Below are 12501 nucleotides of genomic sequence, written 5' to 3' on the forward strand. Positions count from 1 at the left end.
TCAGGGATATTTCATCCAGACTCAAAAGGAGGAAATTGTTGATAATCTGCTAACTTGTAAAGGGAATATTGATCTTCATAGCTCAAGGCAGAACCTGAGAACCTGCTGAATTTTAGCAAGAAAAACTTTCCTAGCATTGCTCACTTAATCTCTGGTGCTTTCTTAGCACGCAATTGGTATTGCCTTGCTCTGTTCCATTACAATGCAATAGATTGCATTGGTCATTACTGCAGTGAACAATTCTTTAAGCTTTGCGCTAAAGACTCCTAAAAATCTTAACCTAATTCATATTTTTTTCCAAATGAAGGCCATATATGTCAAGTCGGTATTTATATGTGAAAAACCTAGGATGACATAAAACTAAAATATTTAAATGTACTATTTTTCTGCCAACAGATTTTCCCTTCTTTCTTACTTCATTGTACATGTTGTCAAAGATTTTGACAGTGTGTTGTATGAGTAGACAGTTGGCATTTAATTCTTTTCCCCAAGCTACTGGTAGTTTCCAAAAAGAAAACATTAAGCATGAATAAGGTTTGCTGGTGCTATCTGTATGAAGTTCAACAAATTCACTTTTTAAGCATCCTGAAATTACAGCAACACAATAAACTCTACTTGTAAAAGCCTTGTTATGAGTTAAACAGGTAATAGAAATTAGTTTCTTTTCATAAGCAGGCTTTAAAATGATGGGAAAAATCATGATATGAATACTTCACAATCGAGAAGGACAAGAAGTTGTAGTTTAAGTTAAATGTTGATTAAATGATATTTGTGTTTCATTGCTGTGAATATTTCAGTAGCTTATGGTGCACCAAAAGCCACATCAAAAGTCACTGAATTGACTTCATTGAAACATTCCTAAAAATTACTTTCCTGACAAATTGAACCAATTAATTATATTAAGTAAAGTTGCTATACAGAATTATGTCAGGGATTTCATATAAGACATGGAAAACTGTTGTCCATCCATGTTCCAGAACACAGTATGTTGTGGATATGGTGTGAGGACAACTAACACTCAGGAGGCACTAGATGAGAGGGGGATGTTAGGCTTCTCAATCCTTAAAGCTTGCTAGGTTTGGATTATAAAGTAGTTTGGCCTCAACGATACTGTAGTACAGACTCTACCATACATTCTGTCTCCCTGAATTGTGAGGCCCTGGTAGGCTGGGGCTGTTGCTGAAATCCTAAGTTTTGCCTGTAGCTTCATCATGATGGGTGTCAGAAATAGAATATTTGTTATAATAATAATGATTATGGTTTTCACCTTTAGAATTACAACCCTCTAAAACATCATACAAACTCTACGTTCCACATTATTTTGTAGATCTCTAGTCCATTCCTTATAGGTGGTAAAGTCTGCAGATAGTTTACGTGTGAGCTGCCTTCCTCTTGAGGCACTCAGATCCTGTATCTCTCTCTTTTCTTGCCAGGTTCTCTCTTCTGGGTTTGGTAGTCCCTGTTTGATTGACCTTTTTAACACAGTTTATTGTATCTTAATGTTCTTGCCTTGGTTTCCAGTCACCTGTGTGCTGCTACAAGTTAGAGCCATTGTATAATTAGTTGTAGGTAATGAGTTAGAAACTTGCTGTTTTGAGTTGATAGTCATCCTTGCAGGACAAGCTTGTGCATTTCAGGGCCATTAGTAGGTTTTTCATTTAAGGGACTGGATCTACAGAATAATGAAATGACAGTATACAGTAGAAACACTGGGAATGTAAATCAAAGTTTATTTAATGAAAGTCATGTCCTAAGATGAACTTTGGAAATGATTGAACAGAAAAAAATGAGTTGTGGTGTTTTTTTTTTTCTTGTTTGTAAACAAGAATAACGTGTACACATTAATCTGAGATACCTTTGAGTGATGCTTCTGTCATTCGGAGCTGGTTTTACCAATAGTTATGCTAGAGAAGTGAGATTCCAGAAATAGTCACGTGGACAGATCAGACTTAAACAGAGGTTGGAATATATCACTGGAAGCTGATTAAACTCTAGCAAATACATTATAAGTTACCTTTGAAAGCATACACTGACCAGATTTTGGAAGTGTAGTCTGCAACAAACTGTGTCCAAAAAAGTTACCTGTCAAAAAAGCCTGAGACCTGAATATCCATGGGAAATGATAATTTAGGAATAAGGAAGGGTTTGTTTTTTCTTTCTTTTTTCTTCTCACTGTGTGTTACACCACAGATCTGGGTCTTGATCCAGAAAGATGACAGCTCTGAAACTGAGAAGGTGACCTGCCTGTACCTGCTATAATGCCACTTTGCCACTAAGTGCCTGTAGCCTTGGGTGTGTTTGCTAATTAAAGGTTTGCTGACTTGATTTTATATCTATATCTATCTATATATGATAGGTATTTTGGGAAGCACCTTGTTCCTTTTATTTGGCCAAACCTGGCATATTATTTGTCTAATCTTATTTGTTTTTTTCCTTGGCGTTCCTATTCTACATCAGGAATGGCTAGTTTAGCCATCCAGGTCACAATGTTCCTAACTGCACGCAATATGAAAATCAGTATTTCTTTAAAGAGTGGGTTTTTCAGTATGCACAGATAATTCCTTTGTCTTTTTTTTTCCAGTGTAAGATATAATGCTTTCATATCCACTTAGAGGTAGAAATTTTCTGATTCTCAGGTTGTATAAGCACTGAACTTCATGGATTAAATTTTAATACCAAGGGAGCAGAACATAAGCAGACCATATACTTATAGAAGACTTAAGATACTTGCAGGAGCAGGACTCTCAAACTTCAGGTGTTGCAAGATAAACATCCCATTTAAGTGAGATTGGAGTTAATACATAAAAGTGGCTTCAGTAAGATTATGCAGACATAAACACACTTGTAGATACTGAAGCATCATTGCTCTGAAGATCTCAACGTACTTTTCAGTGTTCATTAAAATACTACTTGTTTACTGTCTTGTGAAGTTGACACGCTTCCCTGGCTAGTTAAAAGGACATTTCATGTGTTATGTATCCAAACATACCAAGCATTTTTGGCTTTCGCTTTTTTCTTTATTCTGGGTAAAGAGACTCTGACTTGTTTGGAAATAATATTTATCTAGTGCATTACACAGAAGGCTAAAAGCTGCTTACTGAATCCCTTGATGAAAGGATTTGGTACCAGTAGAACTGTGCCAAGAAAATTGATAAGTACCTGCAATCTTACAATAAATTCTGTATGTTAAGAGGTTGTTTTCATGTGTAGTGTCATGGCTGGAGAAACACTGCTTTAGTATGTTTTACTAGGTTTACTGCTTCCTTAACCCCAAATAGTTAATAAATAATAGCAGAGGACAGAGCAGAAAGTGGTGGAAAATATAAAGTAGGAGATCTGCAGAGCTGGAGTGTTGTCTGTTTTCAGAATGAACCAAACTTGAAGTGTCTTGTTTTTACTCTTGTTTGCATATGTCTGACTATCTGAATTGCTGGATGATTAGTAAATGTTCCCTGTGTTTTGTAAGCTATGCTTTTGGCCAATTGCCTTGCATCAGTAAAGCAAGGCATCAAAGCATCTCAAGCTTTGAGATGCTCTGCTTGAATTGCAGGTTCCTGTTTTCTTTAGGTCTTGTGCATTGCTCCTGCTGTGTAACCTGTTTTGGCAATATCAGCTGGGTATTTGTTTCCAGCTTGTGTAAAGTTTTGAATCATATCAAAAGAACAGAAAAGGAAGAATGCTGATTTTGGTGATTTTGAGCCTTCACTTGCATTTTTCGGCCAAGTACAGACCTCAAGGCAACACTGTGGCTCCCATCTTGTTCCAGGCCATACATATTTCTCTATTGCACTCTCTCAGGCTCTACTTTCTTTTCCTCCCCAGTTTGCACAGAGGATTTAATCGTTAGTCATATTGTTAACAAATTTCTTTAAACAGACAATCAAAACTGATGTCTGTTACTAACAAGATAAACTTAGTTTCTGCAATAAACCTGACAATCTGTGCTACAATTGCAGAGGGTGGAGTGTCTTAGTGTTAATAACAACATGCTGGTGCTCTTCGTTATGCATGTGTCCTCCTGTTAGAGAAGCTTGAGCTTAAATTGAAAGTTTAACCCCAAAGTTAATCTGATTAAATAATGGTTGATATAATTATATTAATGTTAAAATCCTTGAAGAGGTAACAAGCATGTTCTCCAGAGCATAAATATTAAGTACAAGGTAGGGGCTGGGACAAGTATCTGCTAAATGAAATAAATACTGTGTGAAATAAATGTAGCGTTTGTTGGCCAGTGGTGACTTGTATTCCCGTATACTTTTTTTCTAGGCAACAAGTGAAAGGGCTACAAGTTTTGAACTGGAGACCAGAAAGAACTTGGTTTTACCTTATCTTATAGAAACTGAAGGAGTTTTTTAAGTGTTAATTTTATTACCTACTAAAAATGCAACTTCATTACAGTTTGTATTTAAAAGGACTTGTAGCCGTGCCAAGCCTGGCCAATGTTTATCTCTTACCTGAAACAGAAAACTAGGGAAGGTAAATAAATTACCACTTCATGTAGCTATATGTTCTCCACTTCTCTTTACATCATCTGTAAAACAGCTTCTTGTAAGTTTATTTTTCTTATGAAACTGGCTATCACTCCTTTAGTGCGGTAAGATATTCCTTTAACCTGGTAGACAAGACTGCTTTATTGAAGATAACATAGTGACTTACGGGAAATTAAAGCTTGCAGGTAGCTTTTATGTGCTGTGCATGCCTTCTTAGGTGCATTATCACCTTGTTTTAGTTGGACAGTCAAGCCTGACAGTGCAGCTGTATGAACAGTGCTCAGTAGCATGCCTATTTTAGACTCATGTAACTATTAATGAGCAATTTGAAGATACTTATTGGTGTCTACTTCACAAAAAATAGAGGTGGTTTAAGAAGTTGCTTTTTTTGCTAAGACTATGAAATTAATATTAAAGAAAAACTTAAAAGAAAAAAGTTGTGGAGAAGTAGGTTTATTAGAGCACTAGTTAGGGCTATTTATCAACTGGAGACCATCAAATGCTTTGCCTTTCCTTTAGTCCCACTGCAGCTGTTGGACAACAGTTACTGAAAGTAATAAACTAGCATCATGGAATTTTGACTTCATTTGCCTTAGTACTGTACTTTATTACGATGTTGCTGTAACAAATTAGTACTTTCTACTTTTTATCGTATTACTGGTTATTCCAAGCTGTTCTGGAAAATGCATTGCTGAAAACATAATCAAGGAAAGGCCTAGTTCACTCTTATATACGGAAAATTAATTCTCACCCTAAGCTTTTGTTGTATTTTTTTCTTTCCACAAATTGTACTGACATTAGAGATAATACCATTAATCATTAGCACTGTATAAATTTACTATATAATTGATTCAGTATTCAAGATTGCTAAATTGATCTTAAAATTAAGTTCTTTTGAAGCCCACTGAAGTAAGTACAAGGCAGCCTTATGCTTTAAGATGCTGAGTTGATGAGCAACTTCATTAAAATGGAAAGAAGTTCAGAGAAAATACAAGTTTCAGGTGCAGGAAATTGATTTCCACCACAACTGCAAACAGAAAATAACTCCTTTGAGAGTTGGTGCAGGAAGGGGCCAGAGGGAAGATGTGATACAGGTTGAATTATGAGGATGATGGAAGGATGGGCATGAAAAGGGCAGATTATAGGAGAATGTCAGATCATTCATGGCTGTTTTGATTTGTGGTTTTTTTTTCCTTTTATAAATAAATACTATGTAGTAGAGGTGATTTTTTTATGAAATATGATGATAAATGTCTAGTGAGTGAAATGGAATTTAAGAATGTGATATTTTGGTTTTTGGGGTTTTTTTAGGGCTGACTATGTAAAGCCCTGACACACAGTGTATTCCAGAACTATAACACTGTAAACATCCCATTGGAACTGTACACAGCATTCTAGTAGGTTTCTTTCTGCTCTCATATGGCTTAGTTCGTATGTGATATTTAGGTTTTGGGATTTTTCCCTTGTTAAAGTAACATCTCTGAAGTTTAAAGTACAGGGGGTTGTGTAGCATCAGCTTCCATATTGCCAGGCACCACAGCAGTTAAAGAGGTGTCACTTGAAACAAAAGAAAAATGCTGCAGTAGAGTAGATCCTACTTAAAACAAGTTGCCTGGCATACTTTCTTGGAGATGAAATTCTATGCTGTGTAGGGTGTAGTGTCAGCATATCACAATCTACAACAGAAGGGTGACGAGCAAACTGACACCTTAGAGTGGGGTGGATTAAAAAAAAATAAAATCAAAAATCAAACCAACCAACCAGCCCTTCCCACCTCTGCAGAGTGTGTACTATGCTACATCGTCAGCAGGGCAAGTTGTTCACTGAGTTCATCTTTAAAAATAATGTTCTTTAAGTGCTAAAATCACTTGTCAGGAAGCAAATACAAAAGGGAAGAAGGTTGTCTGTCCATAGGCAGCTTTTTTTTGAAGCTTCTTAATTAATTCTATTCTCCTTGTATTGTTCTTTCTCTCTAGCTTCAAGGTGGGTTGAATAATGAGGTTATATCACAAACTGTTTCCAAAGACACCTTTCTGCTGTCAGTCTGTTTCAGAACTTAATTGCAGAGGAAGAAATAGGTACAACTGAGAACTAGCTAGCACTTGTTGGAACAAGTCCTTCTAAAAGAAGTCCTTCATTATCCAGCATGGTATTTCTTAACAATTTTTTTTCTGTACTGTAAAATGAGAGCATCTTAATTTAACACAGAATGGGTAAGGAATTATTGTGTTAAGAAGACATGCTTAATATCTTTGCATTAAAGGCAAAAAAATAATACTTTATCTTACTACTGACATTGGGAATCCACCCTTTTGATAGAATATGGTAATGTATGTTAAATCCATGTAATAATGCAAGCAATGCAGGAAACCTGGAGACTGAAGCTTCAACTGGAAGGACACTAAAACATGATGGACAGCATATTTCTACATCTTCTAGTAGTCTGGTGCAACTGCAGAACCACTAACTGCTTAAACTATTTCAATAAATTTTGAATATTAGCTGAAACAATAAGTTGGTTTTTTGTGAGGCTGTGGATGAAACATGTTTCCTAGCACTCAAAGGGAGGACTATTATTGGGAGCTTGCCTGGGGAACCTATGGTGTTTGTCTTCTTAAGGAAGTCTTTCATGTAATTTAAAGTTGAAGTTCTTATTTACTTGCCATCTGAGAATACTAAAATTTTAGTCTTTTCTCTTCTTTTCCTGTCCCCATCTGTTTTGGTGGATGTAATAAATGTCTTCTGAGTGCTTACCTAGAGACCTTTGTAGTTGAATGTTTTTGAGGCTTTTCTTGGTAACTACCTTTTGTATTCCTAATGATAAATTTCCAGTTGATAAGTTTGCCATTGGTAATTTCCAATTTTTATTAACTACATCTTTCCCAGTGCTTAATGTAATAAAGATTGGTAATCTGTCAGGACAGACTAGAAGGACAGATTTAAAATGCATTTACATCACCACCTGACTGCATAATTCACTTTCTCCTACTATCTATCACTTGCACCTAGAGCTGCAGGTTCTTCAAATATTATGTATGCATGTAGTAATCACTAATTCATACTCTTTCTAGAGGGAAACTATTTAAACTTGCATACCTAGCTCATTTTACATTTTAAAACTAATGAATTTTATTATGTTAACTTCTCATATGCCCAATTATTTTCTCTATTATAGAATATCTGTTGTGCACAAGCATAAGCTAAAAGTGAAAACTAGAGATTTAAAGCTAAAAAAACCCATCAAGAACTCTTCATAAGCTTCAAATAACTATCATAAAATGAGTTTTTAAAAATTAAGTGTGTATTAATCATGATATATTTTTCTGTTTTTAAAAACAGGTGAACCAAGAGTGATATTTCCAGAACATATTTACTTTTTTTCCCAGACAGAAGATAAATGTGCTAAGCTGGCAGAGTGATTCTGGTAAGAATGTTTCTGTTACTTCCACAATGAATGTTATTATATGTGTGTTTGCAGTTTTGCTACTAAAAGGAACTTTCTATACCATTAGTGCGAATGAACTTGCTTTGGCTTCCAAGGTCTTATTTAGCATTCACTAAGTGGGGTTTATGTGGATTCACGGATCACAGAATATTCTGAGTTGGAAGGGACCCACATGGATCATGAAGTCCAACTCTTAAGTGGATGGCCCATACAGGGATCAAACCCACAACCTTGGCATTACTAGCACCATGCTCTACCCAACTGAGCTAACCTTACAAATATTAAATGACCTTGTTTCCATAGCTGACATCACTGATCCTTATTTTGTTTTGCTTTCTTCAATGATCCTCTTGAGTTTTATACAGCTGAGTCTTACATTTCTTGTCTTGTTTGATTTAAATGTTTCTCCGTAGACTAGTGCTGACAAGAAGAGCTGGAACGAAGTCATTAGCTTTCATTTGTGCAGTAGGAGGGAATACTCTGCCACAGGCTTTTACTTGATAGACTTATAAAGTCAGTGTTTGGGGTCATGGGCTGTTATCAAAAGTTTCACTGAAATAAATTCTTTAATTTCGTTCTTTCCATTCCCTTCCAGCCTACATTGGTAAATTGACTCCTCAGTTCTACAGACACTGTCTTTGGAGGGAGTGAGATACAGGGAAGAAATGCTCCCTTCTTTCCCCTAGTCTTTTTTCCATAAGGAATGTGTTTTCTGATGGAGTTAATTTCTTTACTTTCCTCTACTTACAGCTCAGACATGAGCAGTGCCAGTAACTCACTGGCACGGGAATTCTTGTCTGATGTCAACAGACTGTGCAATGCAGTGGTACAGAGGACAGAAGCCAGGGAAGATGAAGAAGAGGAAACTCATATGGCAGCACTGGGACAATACTTAGTTCAAGGCCGTGGGTTTATTTTGCTTACCACTCTGAACTCAACTATTGATCAGGTAGTAGCTTTTCTCAACTGGTTATAATTTTTATATTCAGCTTTGACTGTGTGGATTTGTCTGGCTTATGTTGTTCTTGGTGCTGGTTTTCCTTCCTTCTTATGGAAGAGTGCACGAGTTAATTGGAAAGACCATAAGTTCAAAAAGATATGTTGCAGTAGTAGTCTGTCCTTCAGCAGGAACAGAAAAAGAAAAATTAGGTAATCATATACCTATTTGCCAGCTGATAGTCAAATGTTTAGCAACCATCAAAAAGGCATGTGTAAAGCTCAAGTGCAGTAGCTGGGTAGAAAGAAGAAATAGATTATAAGTTTCAAGAGAAATGAGTGTTTATTACTGCAGTACAAACTGACGGTTTTTAATTTGAGAAGGTACTCCTGGTTTAAGGCAGTAAAATAAAATTAAAATATACTCCTTTTATTTTCTTTATTTTGTTTTTTTGGGCCATGAGACATATTTTTTTCTTTAAGTAACTTGGTCTTGGACATAATATGAAGTAAATATATTGTAGCTTCAGCTCAAAAGAGAAAGTATTTTAGAAGACGTGATCAGTTTATACTATTTTTTATATAGAAAGTCTAGCACATGTCCCTGTAGCTGCAGATGTCCATTTCTTTGTTGTCTTTCTCCTTTCCTTCCTTTCAACACTGTGGGATAGATACTAAGCAATTGCTTGATAGATACTAAGCAATGTGCTTTGAAACTGCAGATCCTAGTATTTAAAAATAATGAACCAAGTGAATCCTTGTTGAGTTTATTCAGCCCTTTTCTTAAGTGGAGTCAGCTGTTATTGCTGGTCAAATTCATCTTGTATGTTTGATTTTCCTTCATGAAGTGACTTGTGCTAAGACTACAGTTTGATCTTCTGATTTGGTTCTGGCTTTCAGTAGGTGCACTGTCTAAACAGCAAATCCACAAGACTACAGTTATACATAACTGTGGGTTTTTAGATGTCACTTGAGTTCTACATAGTTGCTGTTAATAGATGCTTCAGGACCAGAGCTGTTGGAAAAACAGCTGGCTTTCATGTAAGAAGGAATTGGGGGATTCCATGTGCCTCCCCTCCAATAAAAACCCATTTCTGAATTAGAAGGGAAAAAAAAGCTTGTAGCATCTGCAATTCAGCAAGTATTTCCTGAGGATTTTTTTAAAGGCAGGGAGAAATGAGGAAAGTAAATTTTTTTGAAGTGTACCACTGAAATTTGAAGTTAATATTTTGCCTTTTTCCAGCCTCATTATTATGCTTTGAATGCTGCATTGCTCATTCCCACTCCCAATTAATTTGTCTTGCTGAGAATACCCTAGTAGAAGAGAGTTGGGAGAATGACTTCGAAAAAGCTTTGTTTTCAGGTCTTAATTGTACTGTATCAATAGTTTTAGATTTTATTTTTAAATTTTCATTTAAATTGATAGCCTTATCAGAAAAATACAGCTATTACATATATAGAGAAATAGCTGTAGAGCTATCTCTATTACTATATATATAACTGTATATATTATTTATATATTTATATATAAAAAAAACTATTGAAGTTGCTTATCTCCATACACTTACATTTCATTGTTACCTTGAGTTTTTGGAGAAAAGTGTTGCTTCAATTGCATGTCCCTGAATGATATCAAGTGCCAAAATGCTCAAATCTGCTTTTTGTTTTTGAAATTTTTGACCTTTAGGGCTGAAATCATTCTGATTTTGCTGCAAAACACTCCATAGAGGAGTTGGTTGAATTCTGTGCCTTCTATGAGTCTTCTCTGCATTGAAATTCTTAGTGTATAAGTGTTAGAATCCCAAAAGGAGGGAAGATTTTTACTGGTTATTCTGTTTAAGGGTTTTTCTAAATTGAGTAACCTTCTCTCTTTCCTCTCATAAAATTTTGCCTTTGTGTTATAAATCAATAAGATCAGTTATAAATGTAAGCTTTTTTTCAGTTGCTTAAGAATGTCACTTTGGAGAAAGTAGAAACTTTCAAAATAAAGTTCTTCGAAGTTACATTTTCAGAAGGACAGAAATTTCAAACTCATCTTGGGCTTCATGCTGGTTTTGATTAAATCAACAAGTTCTGTGCCTTTGATTTTTCTTGTTTTCTTTAAGAAGTTCTTTCAACAAGAGGGATTAGAAGAGCTTTGTATAGAAACAATTGCAGAGGTGTAATAAATATCTTGGATGCTTTCTGATTGGCTCTAGTTAATGATTATAGCACTCTGCAGTTAGGTCATTTTTTCAGTGCTTAAAACAGCAGAGAGACATAGGAACTGAATAGCTTGGTAAAATAAAGAAGGTTAATCTATTTTTTTAAAAAGTATAAGATCTTACTTTTTATTTTGTTCCTAACATAGGAGCTGACATGTCGAGAAGAACTTCTGACTCTCCTTCTGTCGCTTCTGCCATTGGTGTGGAAAATCCCTGTTCAAGAAGAAAAAGCAATAGGTATGTTTTATCATTTACAGTATTAAGCACCTAAAGGAAGTAGTTTGTGCATTACTACAGAGTTCAGGACTCTCTACCAAAGAGTAGCCCATTGTAGTACATATGCTCTAACATGGAATGAAGATGCGGATTCTGCAGAGAATTTAAATTCAAAAATACCAGTGTCCTATCAGCATACAAGGAAGATAAAAATAATGCAGAGAAGGTGAAGGCTTTTGATCAATGTGAAAGGTAATGCTTATGTTACTGTGTAGCTGAGCTCGATGTTGAGATTTTTCTTCTTTTCATGTGATTTGGGGGGAAAAGAGATTTGAAAGAGTATATGATATTTCTTATGCAAAGGGTTTCATGATGAGTAGAAAGGGAAAACATACTGATTTTTTTTTTTTAAAAACAAAAACGTGATACCTGCTGACACTAAAGACAGGATGAGACAAACTTTTTCTTGTGAAATTGAAGAAATTGGAAATAGAGAATAAGCTTAAAACCAAGCAGTGGATAAGAGAATATAAAAGAAGTGCAGTGTTATCAGGAAGTCAGGCCCTGAAAAAAAGGAATAATGATGACTAGATGACTATGAACAGAACTAGGCTTGATTCTTTAGAAAACATCATGTTCTATGTCAAACTGATATGCTAATTGAGCAATCAAAGGGTTCAACTGCCAAAGAGTCAGTTTAAAGTGAATTAAAGAAATGAAAAGGATTATATGAATTGAACTCTGTGGAAAAACTGAACAAGGAAATGTCAGTGATTTTGGTTTTTTTCATTTGGGATCTTACATTTGTCCGATGCATTCTTTTCCCTTCCAGAGGATGAAGCAAAGAGAATGAAATAAAGTTACCTGACTGCTTGAGGGAGTTCCTAAGGATTCTTATCTGAAGCTCTCCCAGTGTTTTTTGCTGTTGGAAACTCCTGCAAATTGAGGCTTTTGTTAATGTTTGTAGACTTGGAGTGCCAGTTGCATAGAGCTTTTATATAATAAGCTTTCCTGCTTTCTCAGTTGCATCATTCTCTCATGCTCCTGTAAGCATGATGGAATTAAAGAAATGTTTTGGTTATCCTACAAGAGCTTAGTGGCTTTTCCAGGGTTAGTTTAAAATGCTGTTGTGTAAATAGGTTTTAAGATGTTGTGGTTTATACATTGCATAATGTGAAGTTTCTAGGTCTACAAATTACCTTCTCTTCCC

At 35.5% G+C, this 12501-nt stretch overlaps 1 protein-coding gene across 4 annotated transcripts in view; it reads left to right on the top strand.

Annotated features, from left to right (window-relative positions):
• LYST (lysosomal trafficking regulator) overlaps positions 1–12501 on the top strand; it is an 89135-nt gene that overhangs the window by 16380 nt on the left and 60254 nt on the right. For all 4 annotated transcript variants that reach the window (XM_039379082.1, XM_027750466.2, XM_027750467.2 and 1 more), the window contains exons 2-4: positions 7830–7914; positions 8686–8884; positions 11222–11312. In XM_039379082.1, coding sequence (XP_039235016.1) covers positions 8693–8884; positions 11222–11312 — 283 coding nt within the window. In that variant the 5' untranslated portion in view covers positions 7830–7914; positions 8686–8692. The remainder of the gene's footprint in view (positions 1–7829; positions 7915–8685; positions 8885–11221; positions 11313–12501) is intronic.

This window comes from Pipra filicauda, unplaced genomic scaffold (genome assembly GCF_003945595.2).
Source record: "Pipra filicauda isolate LSUMZ 115617 unplaced genomic scaffold, ASM394559v2 scaffold154_size2910363_pilon, whole genome shotgun sequence".
Taxonomy (NCBI): domain Eukaryota; kingdom Metazoa; phylum Chordata; class Aves; order Passeriformes; family Pipridae; genus Pipra; species Pipra filicauda.